Source organism: Mustela lutreola, chromosome 1 (assembly GCF_030435805.1).
Source record: "Mustela lutreola isolate mMusLut2 chromosome 1, mMusLut2.pri, whole genome shotgun sequence".
NCBI classification, from domain to species: Eukaryota; Metazoa; Chordata; class Mammalia; order Carnivora; family Mustelidae; genus Mustela; species Mustela lutreola.
In genome coordinates, this window is record NC_081290.1 from 115,042,556 (window position 1) to 115,061,362 (window position 18,807).

The window sequence follows — 18,807 nt, forward strand, 5'->3', positions numbered from 1 at the left end:
CCCCAGGGCAGCTCTAATCTACAGGAGAGCCAGATTCTTTCTATCTTGTTGCTCAGAAACCCTCTAGTGTATTGTCTCTATCTGCATGGTCATAGCTATGTCACAGCCGCATCAGTGTTCCAAGTCACTGAGAGTAGTGTGGAGTGTTAGTCCAGGGCAAGTAGCTTATCTTTACATTGGAAATGACTTGCCCATTGTCCATACTTTCACTCACATTCCACTGGCCTTCCACTTAACTGCGAGGAAAAGTGGGAAATGTAGTCCTATCTAGAGGGCCCATGGACCCAGCTAAATCTGTGCTACTGTGGGAGAGAAGAATCTATTTTAAACAATTTAATACACTGGGTAAGAAGAGTTTATTCATATTATGATAACAGATAATAACAATGATCCACAATAAATTGTTGATAGTGAAGAGAAAAAGCTCAAGTAACTAGCAGGTACACTGACTCTCTTCTCAAGCTTGATGACAGGGTTTGTACACACAAGGAGAATATCAGGCGACAACTGTAGTGTGTGGAAACCGGTGCCTGAACATCAATGCTAGGGCTGAAATTTAAATAAAGGACTTCAATTTATGAAACAATTTTACAAAAACAAAGCAGGACCAAAGACATAACTGACTGCACGTACTGGAAGGATAACTCGATGACTCCAGATACTCACAGATATAAGGTATTTACACAGTGAATGGATATCAGGTATTCATGTGGCCCTGAGAGGACAGAAGAATTCCAATGACTAATAGTACTAACAGAAGTTGTTGCACACTTGGCTTTCCCCAGAGAGTGAGCCCGTTTGTTCCCTTTCATCTTTCCAGTGTCTGCTCATGTCATCTCAGCAAGCTGTTTTTCTGATCATTCTCTTTAAAATGACACTCCATCTTCAGCATCTCTTTACCACTTATGCTGCTTCATATTTTTTTAATTTTCTATACCAACTCTTCAACCTGAAATTGTATATATTACTTGTCCCAACTAGAATATGTATTCCAAGAAAGCAGGACAGCTCTGTATTTACTACTATACCATGGGTTCTTGGAGTAATTTCTGACTCATACTAGACACTCAATAAATTCTTGCTGAATTAATTGAGTGAATACACAGATTAGCAACATGGTAAGGTTTCAGTAATTCTGAGACGATGCTAAATTACCTCAAATGGACTGCTATATTTGGTATCAAATAGGGCTCACACTGAATATGCAGGGGAAAAACATGCAGGGTCAGTGAGTGAAGAAGGAAAAGCAAGGTAGAGAATTAACATTAGCATTCCTCAAATTCCTGTAACAACTTCCCCTTTCCTGAATAATGAGGATGTTGTAACTTATTGTACCTTATATCATGATGTTTATATCCATGTTAAAATTATTTGTATCTGTTACTTGCTAAACATAAGATTCTTGAAGCTAGAAACCACACTGATTCATCTTGGTGTCTCTTTCAATACTTTAGTATTTTGCAAATTATGAGCTCACAATATTTACTTAGATGAAAGAATAAATGAGTCCATGATTAACAAACAATGGATGCTGATTTGTACAGATTGCAGAACACTTCTTTATTCAGATAAACAAGCTTCATTGGCCATTTGTGAAAATCAAACTAATAAAAATGTTTTTAACTTAAAATATTAACTATCTCACTTAAAGCAAATAAAAAGAGCATAATCACAGACTATGCATATAAAAGAACTTCAACACATATCATTATTCTTCACCTACTTCTGTCCAACTCAGGAAACAATCAGTGTTTTCATGTCAGAGCACAGTGCCATGACACAAAGTTATTGCACACAATACTAAATGTGTAGTAAAAATCCTTTGAGGACACTAGCTAATGCACATGCATAACACTTTTTTATATTATAAAACTTGGGTGCTTATCTCTTTCTTTAAAATGAAAAGCAATTACCCTTCTGTAGATGTTATTTATTTTTAAAATTCTACTTGCTCTTAAAAAAACAGTGAAGTTTCATACCTCTGAAGAAGCATCTTTGAGCTCAAATCATTTTTAGTACATATGCTACATTTTAAAAGAAATTCTAGGATGTTGCTCTATGAAGCCTAATGTGTTTACTAATGTCCTTATTAGTGTTTAATTTTACTTGCTGAGTAATGATTTTCTCCATGCTGAGTCGAATAATCTACACTTGTTTTGGAAACAGGTGACCTTGAAGCTGGGAACATGATAATGACCTTGACAGAAAAGTTAACATTTCTTTCCTTTTGGCCTGATGTTTCCATTTCCAGTGCACCCTCACCCCAGATCACATTTTTCACAGTCATGAAGATGTATTTTTGAACATGCCTACTTCTTTGATCAAATCTTCTTTTCTCTTTTCAGAGCAGAAAACATGGCTTACTCTTTTCCTCTTTTATTTCTTCTTTACCTTCTCCTTCAATTCACCAAACCTCGTTGTAAATCATCTCATTTTCTATTGAACTTGCTATTTTGCATGGAACTATTATCTGATAATTATGTTATCTATGCATATACATTTAATCTTCGTTAGTAGTTTAAAGTTCCTTGAGAATGCAGAATGGTTCTAAGTTACCTCAATATTCTTTACTTATTCAACTGTAGTATCATGTACTGGGATGCTGAATAATGTTAGCTGGATGAAGGAATCAAAGATCTTATAAAGCTTGTCATGCTTTTGTGGAACTTTCCTACTTTTCCTTCTATTCTGTGGCTTGCTATTTGACCACTAACCATTTATTAGTATCTATTAAACCATGGGTCTGGAAAACAAAAAAGAGATAACATACAAAATAGTTCTTTTGAAACTTGTTAGTTTCTCCTTATTACTCTTTATAAGTTACTAGAAAACAAAAACCTTTGGCTGAGCAATTTGTCCAACAATAAAGTATATTTTGTTTTGGTTTTCCCCCCACCAACTTAATAAACAGTCTAGATTTCACAATAAAGCAAAGAACAGATAAAAGAAAGGTATAAGAGAAATCAAGAATTCGTAAACAACCAATTCACCAAATGCCTTAATCATAGTAGAGGATTTTTCAAACAGAGACTTTTTAATATATATAATTGGGACATTAGTTTCATAAAGTTGGTTCCATATAATTTTAAGTTAAAATAACCATGTTTCCTTAAAGAACAGTCTCTCAACTATGCAGTGGCGTGGCTATTTGGTTATCAGTCCTGTTTGTGGTCAAACCTAGTGTCTTTCTGAAGGGACATTGCCAGTGAACACCCCTCACATCACGTCAGCCTTGGTTGCACTGTTAAAATACATGTGGACACGAAGATTTCAGCTCATAAAGGGCAGAAGTTAAAGGTCTGTGTGAGGAATTCTAGGTTTCATAATATGATGTATATATGGCATTAAATCTAGTAATACATTCCAACAGATCATAGCACTTCCCGATTGGACTGGACAAATCATCAAATCATTAAGAATGAGCTAAAATTAGCTTTTCTACACAGGGAGCAAAGTATAGTGGTTAATAATAATAGCAGTTTTGAAATAGGATAATTGGAAAAGGGTTTATTTTTTGAAAGGGTGAATGACACAGGTGTGGGTGGAGTGTAGCAAGAAAATGAGGACTAGCACAACAAGAATTCAGAGCTAGTAGCAGTGAAGTGGTAACCCCTCCTGGTCCGAAGGGTAGAGAGGAGAAGAATCTGTGGATTTCTGAATGAAAGTGATATAGAATGGCTGCCATTAGAAAAGCATGACTTTGTTTAAGGTACACAGCCAACCCAAGGTGACTTCAAACAGGAAACAGAAAATAAATACCTTGATCTCATTGTCCCTCCTACTGTTAACATACCTGAAACTCCCAAATAAAAGACTTCAACAGAAACCAGGGTGTTCTAGGCACTATTCTAAAGGCTTCAAGTATGACAAGTTCCCCAACCTAGCTGCACCTCAGTTTCCTCACCCGTAAATGCTAGTAAGAATAGTAACTACTTTTTAGTTTATAAGCAGTATAAAGATTAGGAAGAAAAAAAATGAAGCAGCACTTTTAACAGCCTATGGAATACAGTAAGGAAATGTTACTTGTTATTAGTGGATTTTACAAAGGAGGCTGTTTTGTCAGAACGTGCAGTAAATATGAAAGCCACAAAATGATTCTTTCCAAGTTTTAGGTATTAATATATCTCTCTACATTATTCTGTATTATAAGACCAAGAAAACTGAGTAAAATTCTTTCTTTAATTTGTTTAATTTAATTTCATTTTCTTTAGAATACCATTTACATGAAAGGCCCAAATGTTGCCATAACTATATTCAAAATTAGAATTACAGAAATGTGAATTTCAAATCCAAGAAAGATCCAGGAATGACATGTCCATACCCAGATGTCAGTGAACCTTCAGGATACAGCAATCTTTCCTTGGGAACACAGTTCACTGCCAAAGGGAAAAACTAAAGCAGATGTGGGTTAAAAAAAAAATCTCATGAGTGGTATGTTACCCAAAAAATAATGACTTTGGTGATGAAAATAAACATTTGTAAAGCAACAGATTAAGAACTAGAGAATTCAAAAATAATCTCATGCCTCAAACATAGAAAGCCCATGCCTCCAAATGGTTTTCCCATATGCAATAGTCAGGCCTGCTATTTCCTCTTTGCATTACTGGATACTCTGCAACTTCAAATCCTGACTTCTATGTTACTTTTTGTATCTTCCCAAATTTATCAAAAATAAACTCCTGGATTTAAATCACACACACACAAACACCACATACCCTACCCATTATTTTCTTTTGTATTATTATTTACTTTCCTTTATATCATTCTTTTCCACTAAAAAAAAATATTTATTTGCTTGCTTATTAGCTCTTTTTTGTATATCTTTCTTATTGGATTATAAATTTCTTGGGTGGCTCAGTGAAATTTGTCTCACTCATTTGTATAAACTCTTCACCCAGTGCACAAACAGTATATAAATCATCTTACACATAAGTGAACAATTATGATTTTAATTTTTGAAACAACTGTAAATGAGATTGACTCCTTAATTTCTCTTTCTTCTGTCTTGCTGTTGGTGTAGAGAAATGCAACTGATTTCTGTGCATTGATTTTATATCCTGACACTTTACTGAATTCCTGTATAAGTTCTAGCAGTTTTGGAGTGGAGTCTTTTGGGTTTTCCACATATAGTATCATATCATCTGCGAAGAGTGATAATTTGACTTCTTCTTTGCCGATTTGGATGCCTTTAATTTCCTTTTGTTGTCTGATTGCTGAGGCTAGGACCTCTAGTACTATGTTGAATAGCAGTGGTGATAATGGACATCCCTGCCGTGTTCCTGACCTTAGCAGAAAAGCTTTCAGCTTTTCTCCATTGAGAATGATATTTGTGGTGGGTTTTTCATAGATGGCTTTGATGATATTGAGGTATGTGCCCTCTATCCCTACACTTTGAAGAGTTTTGATCAGGAAGGGATGCTGTACTTTGTCAAATGCTTTTTCAGCATCTATTGAGAGTATCATATGGTTCTTGTTCTTTCTTTTATTGATGTGTTGTATCACATTGACTAATTTGAAACAATAATGAATCGTACTCAGTAATTCAGTTTTCTGACAGTTGGTCAACCCTTCCCATATTTAAACTTGAACCAATTTCCAAAGAAAGGATGTTAAAACTGGTGGTCCATTCTGTGTTCTCATGGAGCTCTGGCCTGAAGTTTTGGATAATGAGTGATGGTGGCCTGACATCAAATCCTCTCTGTTCCATTTTAACAAACATAATATATAAAAATTTAAAATTAAAAAAAAAATGCCCCTTGAAAGGCATGAATCAATATTGAAAGAATGACCTAAAGAACAAAGTGTCTGGTAAATTTACTATATATAGTGATACATCATATATAGATGGCATACATAGATATGACTTATAGTGTATAGGTTTCATATATTTATATTTATATGTATGTGTATATACAGAAATATAAACATAGACATAGTAGGTTAATATAAAGAGAAAGCTCCTTTAAATGGGCAAAGCACTTAGAAATTCAAAACAGAATAAAAAGAAGAAATCACTAATTCCAAATAATAAAGGCTATTGACAAATCAATGTAACAGAATGAAAACAGGTTTGGAAGAAGGTAGAATGAAGCTGATATGTCAGTTTCTTATTCTTTCACCATTAAGAATGTGTATTTTTTAAATCCCCTAGTTACTTTCTATCACCTAGGTTCTCTACATCTTGCTCAATTTGAATAATATGAATAAGTACTCAGGACTATCTCAAAGTATTATTTATCTCTTATAAGTGTTAATTCAAAAGCAAAGTACAAAAATTATTACTGAATATTTAAGGTCATTCTATTCAGTCTCTGAAATAGTATTGTTTTTGACTTGGAGTTACAGAACTTTTTTCTCAAAAATAATATATTTTAAGAAAACATTTTCCACTTTGGAACATATTTCTCATTTATAGTAGATACAGGTTAAGTCTTTTTTTAAAATTTTCTATGTTTTAAGTTTTTTTGTATATTTGAAAGTATATTTTATGGAATGAGCTTAGCCAATCTCACCATCATATTGTATTATTCTATCAAAGACCAAAAAGCAAATATGTTTTGAAATGACATAAGAATTCCTGAGAAACAACATGATATCATGTATTATTGAAGAACAGTACTGAGAATTCAAAGAAACCAATGACCAAGTTTTTAAAGTTAATATTTGTCCATGTATAGTTGAAATGAAAATGTGCAGAACATAGAAAGATAACCTTTTAAAAAATCATTTCAGAAATAAACTCAAAATACCAGAGCTGATGCATCTCTCAAAGCATAAAGCTTTCCTTGAATTCATGTCTATATCCAACTTTCTTATATTGCTCTTCTACAACATCATGTCTCTCTACAACCATTTAGTTATGACTCAGTGCCTTATTTACTTCACTGATTGTATTCAGCCCACACAAATCATCACAAAGCTTTAATTTGGTCTCCACAGGCTTTCTTTACTTCCCAGAAATGGTAACAAGGTATTTTAAATCCTCTCAACCCTAAGTACACATTTTGCAACATCACTACTATTTGCCAAATAAATTACACTACAAGCATAATTCTCATCTTCCTCTGTTGACTAGCAGAACTAGCCCAGGAAGCTGGGAGCGGGCGGTGGGGGGGAAGCAGGGCATTTAATTTCTATATTTTTACAACCCCAGCATTCAGCATCTTGATAAGGAACGATTCAACTGGGAATTAAAAAAGATGCTAACCAGGCAGATAATAAGGTTACTCTAATCAGTGGTAACCATGGGAACCACCAATGTATATGGTAGAGGGTGTTTGGGAAGCTAAGGTCAGGGAGCAATAGAGTTTACTGATAGACACATGCAATGGTACTAAATCATCATATACTCCACTATTAACATGTTTTAAGATTAGAAGATAAACCTACATATGATAATTACAACCCCATAAAATCATCATATAATAATCACATAGTCATAGTAGTCCTAGGGAGTATGTATTTAGCCCAATTCTACATATGAAGAAACTGAAGTTCAGAGACATTAGGTGTGCTTAGGATCCCAAAGATAACAAAAGATGGAGCAGAATTCAAATAAAGGCAGATTTATTTAATTCCATGACACACATACTTTATTTCCATGTATTTTTTTTCCCCAGAAAAACAAATGGGATCAAATTTAAGGCATATGAAATGTCTCAGTGAAATGTAGATATGCTAAGTGCATACAATGCAATATTGAGAATCAAGCATTAAAAGGGCATTGAATGAGGAGATTAGAAAGAGCACTATAGTGGCAAGGAAAAGGAGCCATACAGGTCAGGACCTAATACATCGTAACAAAGGTCAACCTAAATATGGAAGACTACAGGGCAGCCAGTGGAGAGCATAGTCTTTTGCTGAGTAATAGTTCAAGGCTGAATGCTTACAAGCACCCAAAAAGTACTTGCTGATTCATTCTTTTTTTTTTCCCAGAATATGCAATTTCCTAGAGTACATTGGTTTTGTGTATGTTCCTTTCAAAAGGAGTGCTTCAGTGATAATTCCTTTGAAAATTATAAGGTAATTGAACAAAATAATGCATGATTACTAAAAGACCACACATAGTTCGTTTCCCATAAACCTCACATAACACATGCCAAGGACATGCAAAAATAGGTGTTAAATATTAAAATAATTGAAAATCAGGTCTTTTTTTGTTCTCAATTTAAGCAAGTAGACTGTAACATTTGAACCACTGATAGCAGTAATATGGGTAATAGTTTAAAAATTCTGCATATAGTAAACTCATCTTTAATGTGAACTTAAACTATTTTTATGACTACACAATGGACTCTCATAACAACTATAGGATGAAGGTAAGTGTGGTTTTTAATCTAATAAACCATATATTCAGAGGTACTTTAAGACAGATAGGTGAATCTTCTACCAAGTCAGTATCATAAAAGACCGATTAAAAACTGAATTATGTTGCCATAAGCATGCTGAAAAGGCTGAAAGAGAAGAAAGTGGTCTGCTATTACCATGTGAAAAATACTTGGTAGGAAGAAAGAACACTTAGCCAACAACAAAAGAATAAATCTTTACTCTGCTAAACACAGCTTTCACAGAAAGCTGTTAAAGCTTCTTCTAAATAAAACAAGATCCAGAGCATCACATATTGCTAAAATATATATTTTATGAGGTAACTTACACAAGAGTACACAATTGTAGATATGGAGGTAAAAGACCTCAAAGCATAAAGGCTATAAAATTATGATATAGAGGTCTATAACATCTGAATTTCAATCTATCCACAGTATCAGAGACCTGTTACTTTAATAGCATAATACTGAATTAGATAAGGGAAAGGTTTACCGATACAGGAACACAACAATAAATCACAGAAAACAAAGATTAAGCCATACAATTTGTATCTTCATTAACTTTACGTTAGAAAACAATGAATTACCTTAAGAAAGATACTCTCTCTCTTTTCCAAAAGTAAATATTTTTTAAAAGGTAAAATACCTTGTACCTTTTTACAATTAACATCATTAAAAACACAAGTTACAGGTAGAAGGCATAATGACTGGTCATGCTCTAAAAATCCACAGCCCTTTCCAAGTACATTTTTAAAACTTCCTGCAGTTATAACGCTGTGTCCTATATTTCCTTTGTAATCTCCTATTATGGCTGGCCCAATCTTGGAACACTACTAAGCATTTAAAAAGTACTTGGATAAATTGATTTTACTGAGTACTCTTGAAATTAGATTCCAATTCCATATTTTAATTCTTCTTGATGGGCAATTCTTCAATGAAAAGGGTTACTATGAGGGGTTACTATGAGATGCTTAAATGAATGCATGCTGCACTAACAGATGTAGAATTCTTTATACTTTAATACCACATTGATGGTGGGTACTAAAGATGACACAAGAGGAAGATTCTGATTCCAGATCTTATTCGCCAGTCCTTAGAATAAGGCAGGTAGAAAGGAGAAGTGATTGTGGGGTTGACAGGGATTGCCAAATATCCCAGAGTCATGGAGGGAAGAAGACAGTCCAGCCAGCCACTGAATGGACATCCAAACTCCCTCCTTTTGTGTGGGTCTTTGGAAATGACCAGTCAACTGAAATAGCCCTTCCTTCCACCCCTTTGCACAAATGGCTGGGCCAGTTACACTGAGCACTGGGCCTGGAGACTGGGATTCAAAGCACAACACTTGCTTTGATGTGGGAAGGAAAGGTGGAATGAAAAAAATGAATAAATAAATGACTGAATGAGCAGAATTATACCTGCATGATGTTTGGGTTTTATTTATTGGCCCCCTGGACCCACCAATACTCAAGTTCAGTTTATTGTCAGGCAACTGAGAAAGTAAGCTGGAATTGAGCTATCAAAATTGGTCCAAGAAAACACAGGCTGAAGAGCCATATACACTGCAGTCCTATCCTAGAAAATTTGCAGAATCCAATCTAAACATTTCCAAATTAGCAGACTTTTTATCACAGTAAAGATGTACCATTAAATCTGAGAGGAATATAAATTATGAGACTAAGCCCTTCAATAAAGCATCATATAGAGCAACCACATAAATCATTCTTTTATATTTACATACTCTTTGAATAAGACTACTCAGATTTAGCCTATGGCACCAGAAATATTCACGGACAATGGCTATGTGTTCTGGAGAAGTGCATACTCCTAGTTAGACTTTTTCACAATTCTTTGGCTCCACTGTTCTCCTGGTATCTCTTTTACATACATGATATAGATGCATGTGTCTTTTATTTATAACTATAAAGAATTAAGATAAATTCCATAAGCTATAAATAAAAGCAACCACATTATTTTACACTTAATTTTATTTTGGAAGATATATGAGGAAAATCTAATGGAAATCATCACTGTATTAAAGTAATATGTTTATTTTTTACAAAAGACTTTTGGGAGCAAACAATAGTCATGTTGGATATACAAAGGAGTAACTTGAAGGTGGACCAGGTGGAAACTCAGATGATGAACAGTCTTAACCATTACTGTTTTTAAATTAAAAACAGTTTTTAAAACTATATTATTTATGGTTTGTGATAAAGCATAAGTAAGAATAATTATGATAGGTGCCACTTATTCTTTCAAATAGTATCATTTGTGGCTCCATAGCATAATTCTGTCCTTAAATTTTTCTTACTATGCATTTCACCTTTAAGTGTTTTTCTGGTGAGAACAAATATTTTAAAAGATTTTAACTGTATTTTGCCATTCAATATTAACACATGGTGCTTTGTAGCATTCCTGATATATCCAATGAATGCAAGAGTTATGCATAAATTCTTATTTCTGCATACAACTTCCTATGTGAACATTTTTATAAATGCACTCCCCTTATTTTCCCCTGACCTTGTTTTCTTGGAAATCCCCACCCCTCATGGACCAAAGTGGTGTCAGCCTCAATTAGAAGCCAACAATATAAACAATTGCTATTGCTTTCAGTAGAGAAAATCAGTGTCTTTCGTACCACACACTCGTTCATCTATGTTTTATCCAGTTTACAGATGACACAGAGACAACAATCCATAAAAGAGAAGTAAGGAGAGTAATCTGGTAACAGCTGCACTGATCCAGGTCAGCTAAATCTGCAAGAGACTGTGTGGATCGTGGTGATAGTAATGAGTTCTTTACATTGTGGTGAATGGTTGGATGAGATAGAAGGACCAAGGACAGGTGTCATATACCCTCTTAATTTATTTTTGAAGTAGGCCACCAAAAAACTAGGAGGCAATTTCAACAAGTTCAGTTTTGTCTAAAGAGTAAGTAAATAATTATCATTTCTAGAATCCTAAATTTCTAAATCTAGAAATGCATTCTACAGAGTCACGAAATGTTCTATCTATAGAGATGAAACTAATCTGAAAAATATATCGTGCTTGATTTTTTTTCATTATTTAAAATGAGAAAACCAAGGATGAAGGAGCAAGAGTGATTTGTGTAATCAACTGGTGTTGATTAACTAGATTGGAAGATTGCTACTATTCCATGCTATCTAAAACCCATGAACTTTTAATATCAAAACATAAATCTGCTACAATTTTCTATTCTCTAGAATACTTACTGAAATCCTAGAATGCACTGTGTGTTCCCTTTCATGTCCTGTGGTTAACAGATGTTGCAAGGATGTAGCAAAGAAAGTAGGCCAGTGGTCTGAAGGTCATGGCTTAGTTCTTTATCTTGCTACACACTTGTACTGTGTAGGAGAATAACTTAACCACTCTGCTCTCAATTACTTCATCTATTTAGGAAAAACATTCAACTAGTTTTATATAATTGTCCACCTCTGCCATTTTCAAGATTTTCAAAAATAACCCATGTGATTCCTGTCTACTGTGACAAAAATAATCCTGAGTTAAGGTATGAAAAATTGTTTGCCCCCACTTAACACTCTACAACTCGAAGGACAAAATATGAATAAGAGCTTATCAACAAATACATTCAAAAGGAAAGAAAATAATTGCTAAAATAGGTTGTTTAATTCCAGATTACTTTTTTAAAAGCAGGAATTTATTTTCTACTGTCCATTTACCTTAAAGTTCTGAGATTAATGTTACAGGCTAATGATAAAGATAATAGATATCATCACTGATCTTGAGAAAGGATTATTGATCCTGTGTTATCACCAAGATATCTTCTTCTATAAACTCACTGTAAAAATAATTATTAAATATTATTATTAAAATAATTATTACCATGTAAAACTCACTGTAACCAAAGCCACAAAGGTGCATTTTAATAGCACCAATATTCTAATACAATTTAAGTGTTCATAGGCTGGTTATCTTTAAATCCTTCTTCCGTTAAATGCTGATAGTAGAAAGATAAAGTAAACAAAAAATTAAATTTTTAAAAATAAAAATCAGCTCTTAAATATGGCTGGTTGGAAGAAATACTAACAATAAAATAAGTTGAGGATTTCGGATTGTTAGATTTCTTCTTTATTATTACCAAATCCCTATATCCTTGATGGTGCTGTTTTTTTGAGGATCAGACTTCCAAATTCAAACAAATTTAAAAAAATGCAAAACCATGAATTTCTTGCAAGTTCATCACTAGTGGTAATGTGTAAATGACCAGTAATAAACATATCATTGAATCTGTTGTTCTTCTTTAGAATGTAAAAAACAAATAAGCTGATTTAAGACCTTCTGGGTTCTAGATTTTAATGGTACTGCAGCAAAGATAGGATCACAGAAAAATTGGCCATCCTTGATGGCACAATGAGGTTTTCTCCTAAACTGCTTTCTCAAAACATTTTAGAAAATACCCAAATTATTTCTTGTTCTTTCTCAATTGAATATTTTACTCTTTTTATTTTTTCAGACCCATTACAGAAAGAACTCTATAATTATTTTTATTTCTAAAATTAGCTCCAGGGCTTCCTAGAACTTATTTCAGGTTCATTACCCAGAGCAGACTATCAAAATAACTGGTCCAGAACATCCTATTAGTATCAGAAACTATCAGACAAACTGTCAAGCTCTTTCTTCTTTCTTGACAAATATCTAGTGGTCTCTGTCTCTGAAACTTAACACTTATTTCCTTTCTCAATTTGCTTTCAGTGCCACAAATTCTTTCAAGGAACAGTAGTTCTTTCTGAGAGATATTTTTGCTCCAGAATTGAACTGACAGCAGAATGGCTACACAAAGCTATATGTGAACAGATTAATTGCGGTATTTTAAAAATTCTTTGCTTTTCAAATTGTAGTCTAAAGAAGGTGTTCCGGACATATTTTTCAGACGTTGCAATTCCCCTCTACGCATTGTGTTGTCTTCCTTTCCTTATTGCCGCACTTTTAAAAGTGCATTTTTAAAAGGAATGGATATTTTAGCATGTGTTCAAAGTTAACTTACAGTTATTAATATGTAATCTGAGGAAAACCACAAGAATAAATCTGTCCTCATTTTTTTCTGCACTCATTCCAGTCATTAAAACTGAGAGTTGAATAAGTAATATTCTTTTACATCATTGGGCTTTCCTCAAATTCTACTTTATTATTTTGCATATTGCTTTATGAATTATAATATTTAGACTGTTTTTAAATGTTTCAATAGAAAATCTGCCAATGTATACAGTTATGCAGATCCCAAATTCCCATAACAATTCTGATTTTAAAATATAAATAACTAGATGTTTACATTAAACTTTTTAAATTGGTATGTGCTTAGTAGCATTAAAATTCTCTATTAATATAAACACCATATTCTTTGCAAAAACATCTTTTACTAAAACACTTCTATTTATTTCATTAAAATAGTATTTCTTCACTCCATCAAATTATTAAGAAGGAAAATCTATTAGCTCACTAATCATTCTACCTGTTCTCTTACTGATGCAAGTAAACATAAATAAGCTTCAAAAGTAGCCAATGTTATTGGTCAAAAGCATATTCCAATAAAGGTTACCTGTACATCATGCAGATGCAACATTAGATGAAAAGCATTTTCATCTTTATATTTTCAAAAATATTTATATTTATTTCCCTTACCCTTTCAATATTTGTCTTTAAAACTTTTCTGCCAAACTTTAGTACTTTAATATCTTGTCCATCTTTTCTTCTGCCAAATCTTCTTTAAGTTTTTTGATGAAACAAGTGCTTCATTTGACTAAATTTTGTATTGGTATCTTTAGTCTAAATATATTCTCACAATAAAACATAACCTAGATTAGCAGAAAATAGTTTCATGAACAATGAACGCTTTGCCAATCAAAAGGCTATTTCATTAGAATAATAACATCAAAAATAAAATTTGATTACTCTTATATCCTTCAATCAAAACTTTCATTCATACAAATGATCATTCCAGTATAATAAAAAAATTGCATTTATATGATTGGTACCTATGAAAAATGTTAATTCACTCAAATATAAAGAGAGAATTGAGGCAAATGCTTTTAATGTTTGGCATATTAGGTTAGGATGCCAGTGTAAAATCTTTGATTTGCATGTAGTTTTCTTTCCGCCAATGCATTTGTTATGAATACATTGAAATATGTCATCACATGTTGTAACAACACTCAAGGTGGCCCTTATCTCAAAAAAGTCAAAGCTAAGCATTTAGATAGAAAGTCACAGTTTTAAGGAATGTTTAATTTACACTACAGTCATAAAATATTATAAAGTTTTTCCTGTAAATTTTTATATTCATTTTCACATATACTTCAATTAAAACAACTTTCCACACACTGCCCTTTCAGAAGTGGAATTCAGGATCAACATCTATCACAAAACAGCACTGTTGAAGTAAAGCAATGCAGTAAAGACGCAAAGAAAGATATCCAGGTGGATGGCTTTTACAAATCTAATTCTATTGCCATTTGAATTGAACCAAAATACAAATAAAATAAAAACTGGACTGCTGATTGACCTTACCTTCTTGAACGGCTTGAAAAGGGTTGCTTCCATCAACAAAAGTCACCGAAAATGTGATTTTCTCAGTCTGTAAAATCTCCTCATTCTGGTTGAGGTCACCAACTGCTGTGCGAAACACCTCATCATCCTTTTTGGCAGATTCATCAAAAATTGCTCCTAGAAAGAAGTGAGTGTTGCCATTAAACAATAACATAAATATTCTTTCATGCTCTCTGGAAATATGTCAAAGAGACTTATATATTTGAAAAATGTATACTTTCCCTTAAAGCATGCACTTTATTTATTACGGAAGCACACTGTACTGGAAGCAGTGTGATAGCTAGGTAGTCATGTAGTTACTTCTTCCAAATGGAAGTGAAGAATAGTACATCACACTATGATTTCTGGAAGAGCTTTAGTAATACAATATAATCAGTCCAAAAATCTTCTGCAGAACAAAGTAGCTAACACATTAGACATCTCCTATCATAATATCTTTAGGAGTTCATAGTCTGAGGAATAGTTTTCTGAATAATAGGAGATACAATCAGGAAACTTTCTGAGATCCATTCACACAGTGTGCAGGGATCAGACTTCTATTGTGATCTTAATTTATTTTTCATTATTCTTTTTACTTTCTTCCTTTCTTTTTATCTTGAACAAGGGTTTCAGTATATTTAATGGTAGTAAATTCAATAACATTTATAGAAAATTTAGGTACATACAAACCTCTGAGCAGAGGTAATTTAAGAAGTAATTTCTGAAGAATTAATAAAAATCCTGGTGAATATTATGGCCTTTTTCACTCACATACAATAATAATGATCATAAGAGTTATGGCTAACTTCTTTCTGAATGATTGCCTGTCAGCAAGGTGTAGCTTGAACATACCAGTGCTAGGAGTAAACTGATTTCAAATTATGACTGCGGCTTGTTAAGTATATGACCTTGAACATGGGATTCAAATTCTAAACCCCACATTTATCATTTGTAAAATTTAATAATAATCTGTAAGGGTTATTAACTGCTTTGAATAAGTTTATCCGTGTAAAATGTAAATAAATTGTGCTAACTACATAGTACATTTTCAACAAACACTGGTGTTTTCTTATTTTTAAATACTGTAATATGACATTTTACATTAATATTTTCCATATTGCAGAACCTCATTCAATCCTTATGATAATTATGTGATACACATACAACTACATACACATACAGTTATGAAAATTGAGTGTCAGTGCAAGGAATATGCCAAAGGTATAAGGGCCAGGGTCCTTGACTCCAGTGTCTTTGTTCTATATCACTATGGTATACTCCATTTCAGGATTATGCCCATAAGAAATAAATGTATTTTTATGAGGATCCTGACTCAGATCTGGGAGATTCTTTCCCATCTGGCCACACATGCTTATTTGTGTTCATTCTGATTCTGCTAGTTCTAAGCAGGAACACATTTTTAAATTATAAACACAAGGTCAGTGTATTTTTTTTTTTGCTTTTTTGAGTGAACCAAATGAATTTGCTCCTGCCAAAAAACGACATACACCTCAGGGTCAGTAACACGATAATGGAATGGCTACACATACATACCCATATACATATCCACATCCACATAATATTTTTCTTGAATATAATATTCTTTTTAATGTGAAATATAAAAATAAAATTGTGTGTGCATTAAAATGTCTTTTTTCCAAATGTAAATACAATATGGGTATTATATACCCACATAGAGATAAACACAGACTATATATACAGTAAGAGTTATACATGTACATGTTTATATCTATACACACCCACACATATATATATGTAGAAGCAGACGTTTTACATATGCCACTTCTGTTGATTTTATGCATTTGTGACTAAAGCCCAAATTGGCCTTCTAATGAAAGACAGATCATGATATTCAACATGCATTATTAGAGTCAATACATGATAAAGCAAGGGTGAAACTATGTCTATTTCTGACAAGTGTGGCAGGTTACTTTTGCCCTCTTCACCTTAAATGGCCTTTTGATGGGGAGGCAATTATTAATTTTCACTAGAGAAGACGGAGTGTCTAACAGGCTTTTTCTGTGAATCTAGCTTTCCCTTGTCACCACTCTTTTATATTTGCCTGAAATGTATTAACTTTGACCAGCCTCTTCAAACCCTTGTTTTCTATTTCCTATAGTATAATTTGAATAGCTTCCCACAGCTAAGAGCATGAGCAAGGACAAAGAATTTTTAAATTGATACATAAAGTACTCCCTAATTATATTATTATATATATATTAGTCAGGAAATTAATATTTTATTAAAATATATATTATAGATGTTAACGTTTGACCTCACATATCACTTCTGAATCAGATTGAAATCTACTTTAGAAACTGTTTTTGTGAAATTAGAGAGTAAAATGTTGGATGTATCTTGCTCATTGAAGCCACATTCATGAACATGCATTTTAATTTGTGGTAATTGTTATGGGAATCTTGATTAATCGTTACATTTAAATCTAATACTATCAGATCCAGATATACAGATTTCTTTAGCAGAAATTAGAATTATTAAAAAATTAGAATTAGAAATTAGAATTAGTTAGAATTTCTAACTTTAGTTAGGAAGTGTGATATAGTGTACTATAATTGGAGCTGAAATAACCAATTCATTTAAACCAGATAATCTAAATGTCTATTCACAAAGAAGTGATGTATGTTTCTATAAAGATGCTTCAGCTTGTCATGGAATCTAAGTGGGTCTTTTAAAAGAAGAGTTTTTAATCAACGTTGTTTTTAAAGCGGGTGATATTACTGACTTCTGCTGAGTATTGGTAACATATTTTTTAATGGAAGCATTTTAATGTTAAGTAACAGAATACTTAAGACTGCCTTAAACATTAAACCTGACTTAATAAGTAGCAGAAACTTACAGAAATGACAGCAAATTAGTCAATTCCATGCTTAATTAAGATATACTGAAAGGAAATACACAAAAGAAGTAGCTCATCTTTCTGCAAACAGCAAGAAGTAAACAGAAGAAACATTTCATCTTACTGCACACAGCATAACCAAAGAACAGGAAATCCTACCAATATTTCAAATCCAGTTATCTATTTACTTTTTTTCTTCAGCTATAAAATCTCATATTAGATTTGGCTTTTAACCAAGAAAGTAAAGGCAGCATTTTGTATTAAGCAAAAACTATTCTGAAAACAGCCCAGTGAGTTCCACATGCAGAACCTCACAAAAAAGGCTCTTTCCTATTTCATGCACTTCCAATAGTATAGCAATGTCATCTTTTTATCCTTTCTATCAATACACATATATTACCAGTTCAATCCAATATCAAACATCTCAGATTTTTTTTGAAATTTATAAAGTGTAACATTCATAACTATATAGTTAACATGATGACAGCAACTAGTTCTTTCCCAGCTATTTTATTAGCATTTTTTACTATCAGTTTTATTTTACAAACTTGAGATGAAAAGCAGAATCAATTTATTGTCCAGATGAAATAATTCTCCTACCACTTACACACACACACAAACACACACACACACACACACACACACACACACACAAAGTTTGATTAATAGATTATATGTCCTATCTACACACTGGTCAAACTGAAAGGAAGAATAACCAAGAGATAAAACAGACAAGGAACACCTCCTACATGTTCCCATTGTACCAATTTGCAATCAGTCACTTACATTATTAGGGACTGATGATCTGTTCCTCCCATGAGAGAGAAAAGGCTTTACAAAGAGAGTGACATATACAGGCAAGAAAATATAGGTTTTATTTTATTTTGAGTTAATTTATCTATTTTGAGAAAGAGACGGACAGAGAGAGAGCTTGTGAGGAGTTAGTGGAAGGGGGGGGGGAGAGAATCCCAAACAGACTCCCTGCTAAGCATGGAGCCCAATGTGGGGCTTAATCCCACAACCCTGAGATCATCATTCGACT

The 18,807-nt window shown here is 33.1% G+C and overlaps 1 protein-coding gene across 2 annotated transcripts in view; it reads right to left on the reverse strand.

Moving 5' to 3' along the window:
- GRID2 (glutamate ionotropic receptor delta type subunit 2) overlaps positions 1–18,807 on the reverse strand; it is a 1,533,206-nt gene that overhangs the window by 1,210,855 nt on the left and 303,544 nt on the right. For both annotated transcript variants that reach the window (XM_059172726.1, XM_059172716.1), the window contains exon 2: positions 14,870–15,025. In XM_059172726.1, coding sequence (XP_059028709.1) covers positions 14,870–15,025 — 156 coding nt within the window. The remainder of the gene's footprint in view (positions 1–14,869; positions 15,026–18,807) is intronic.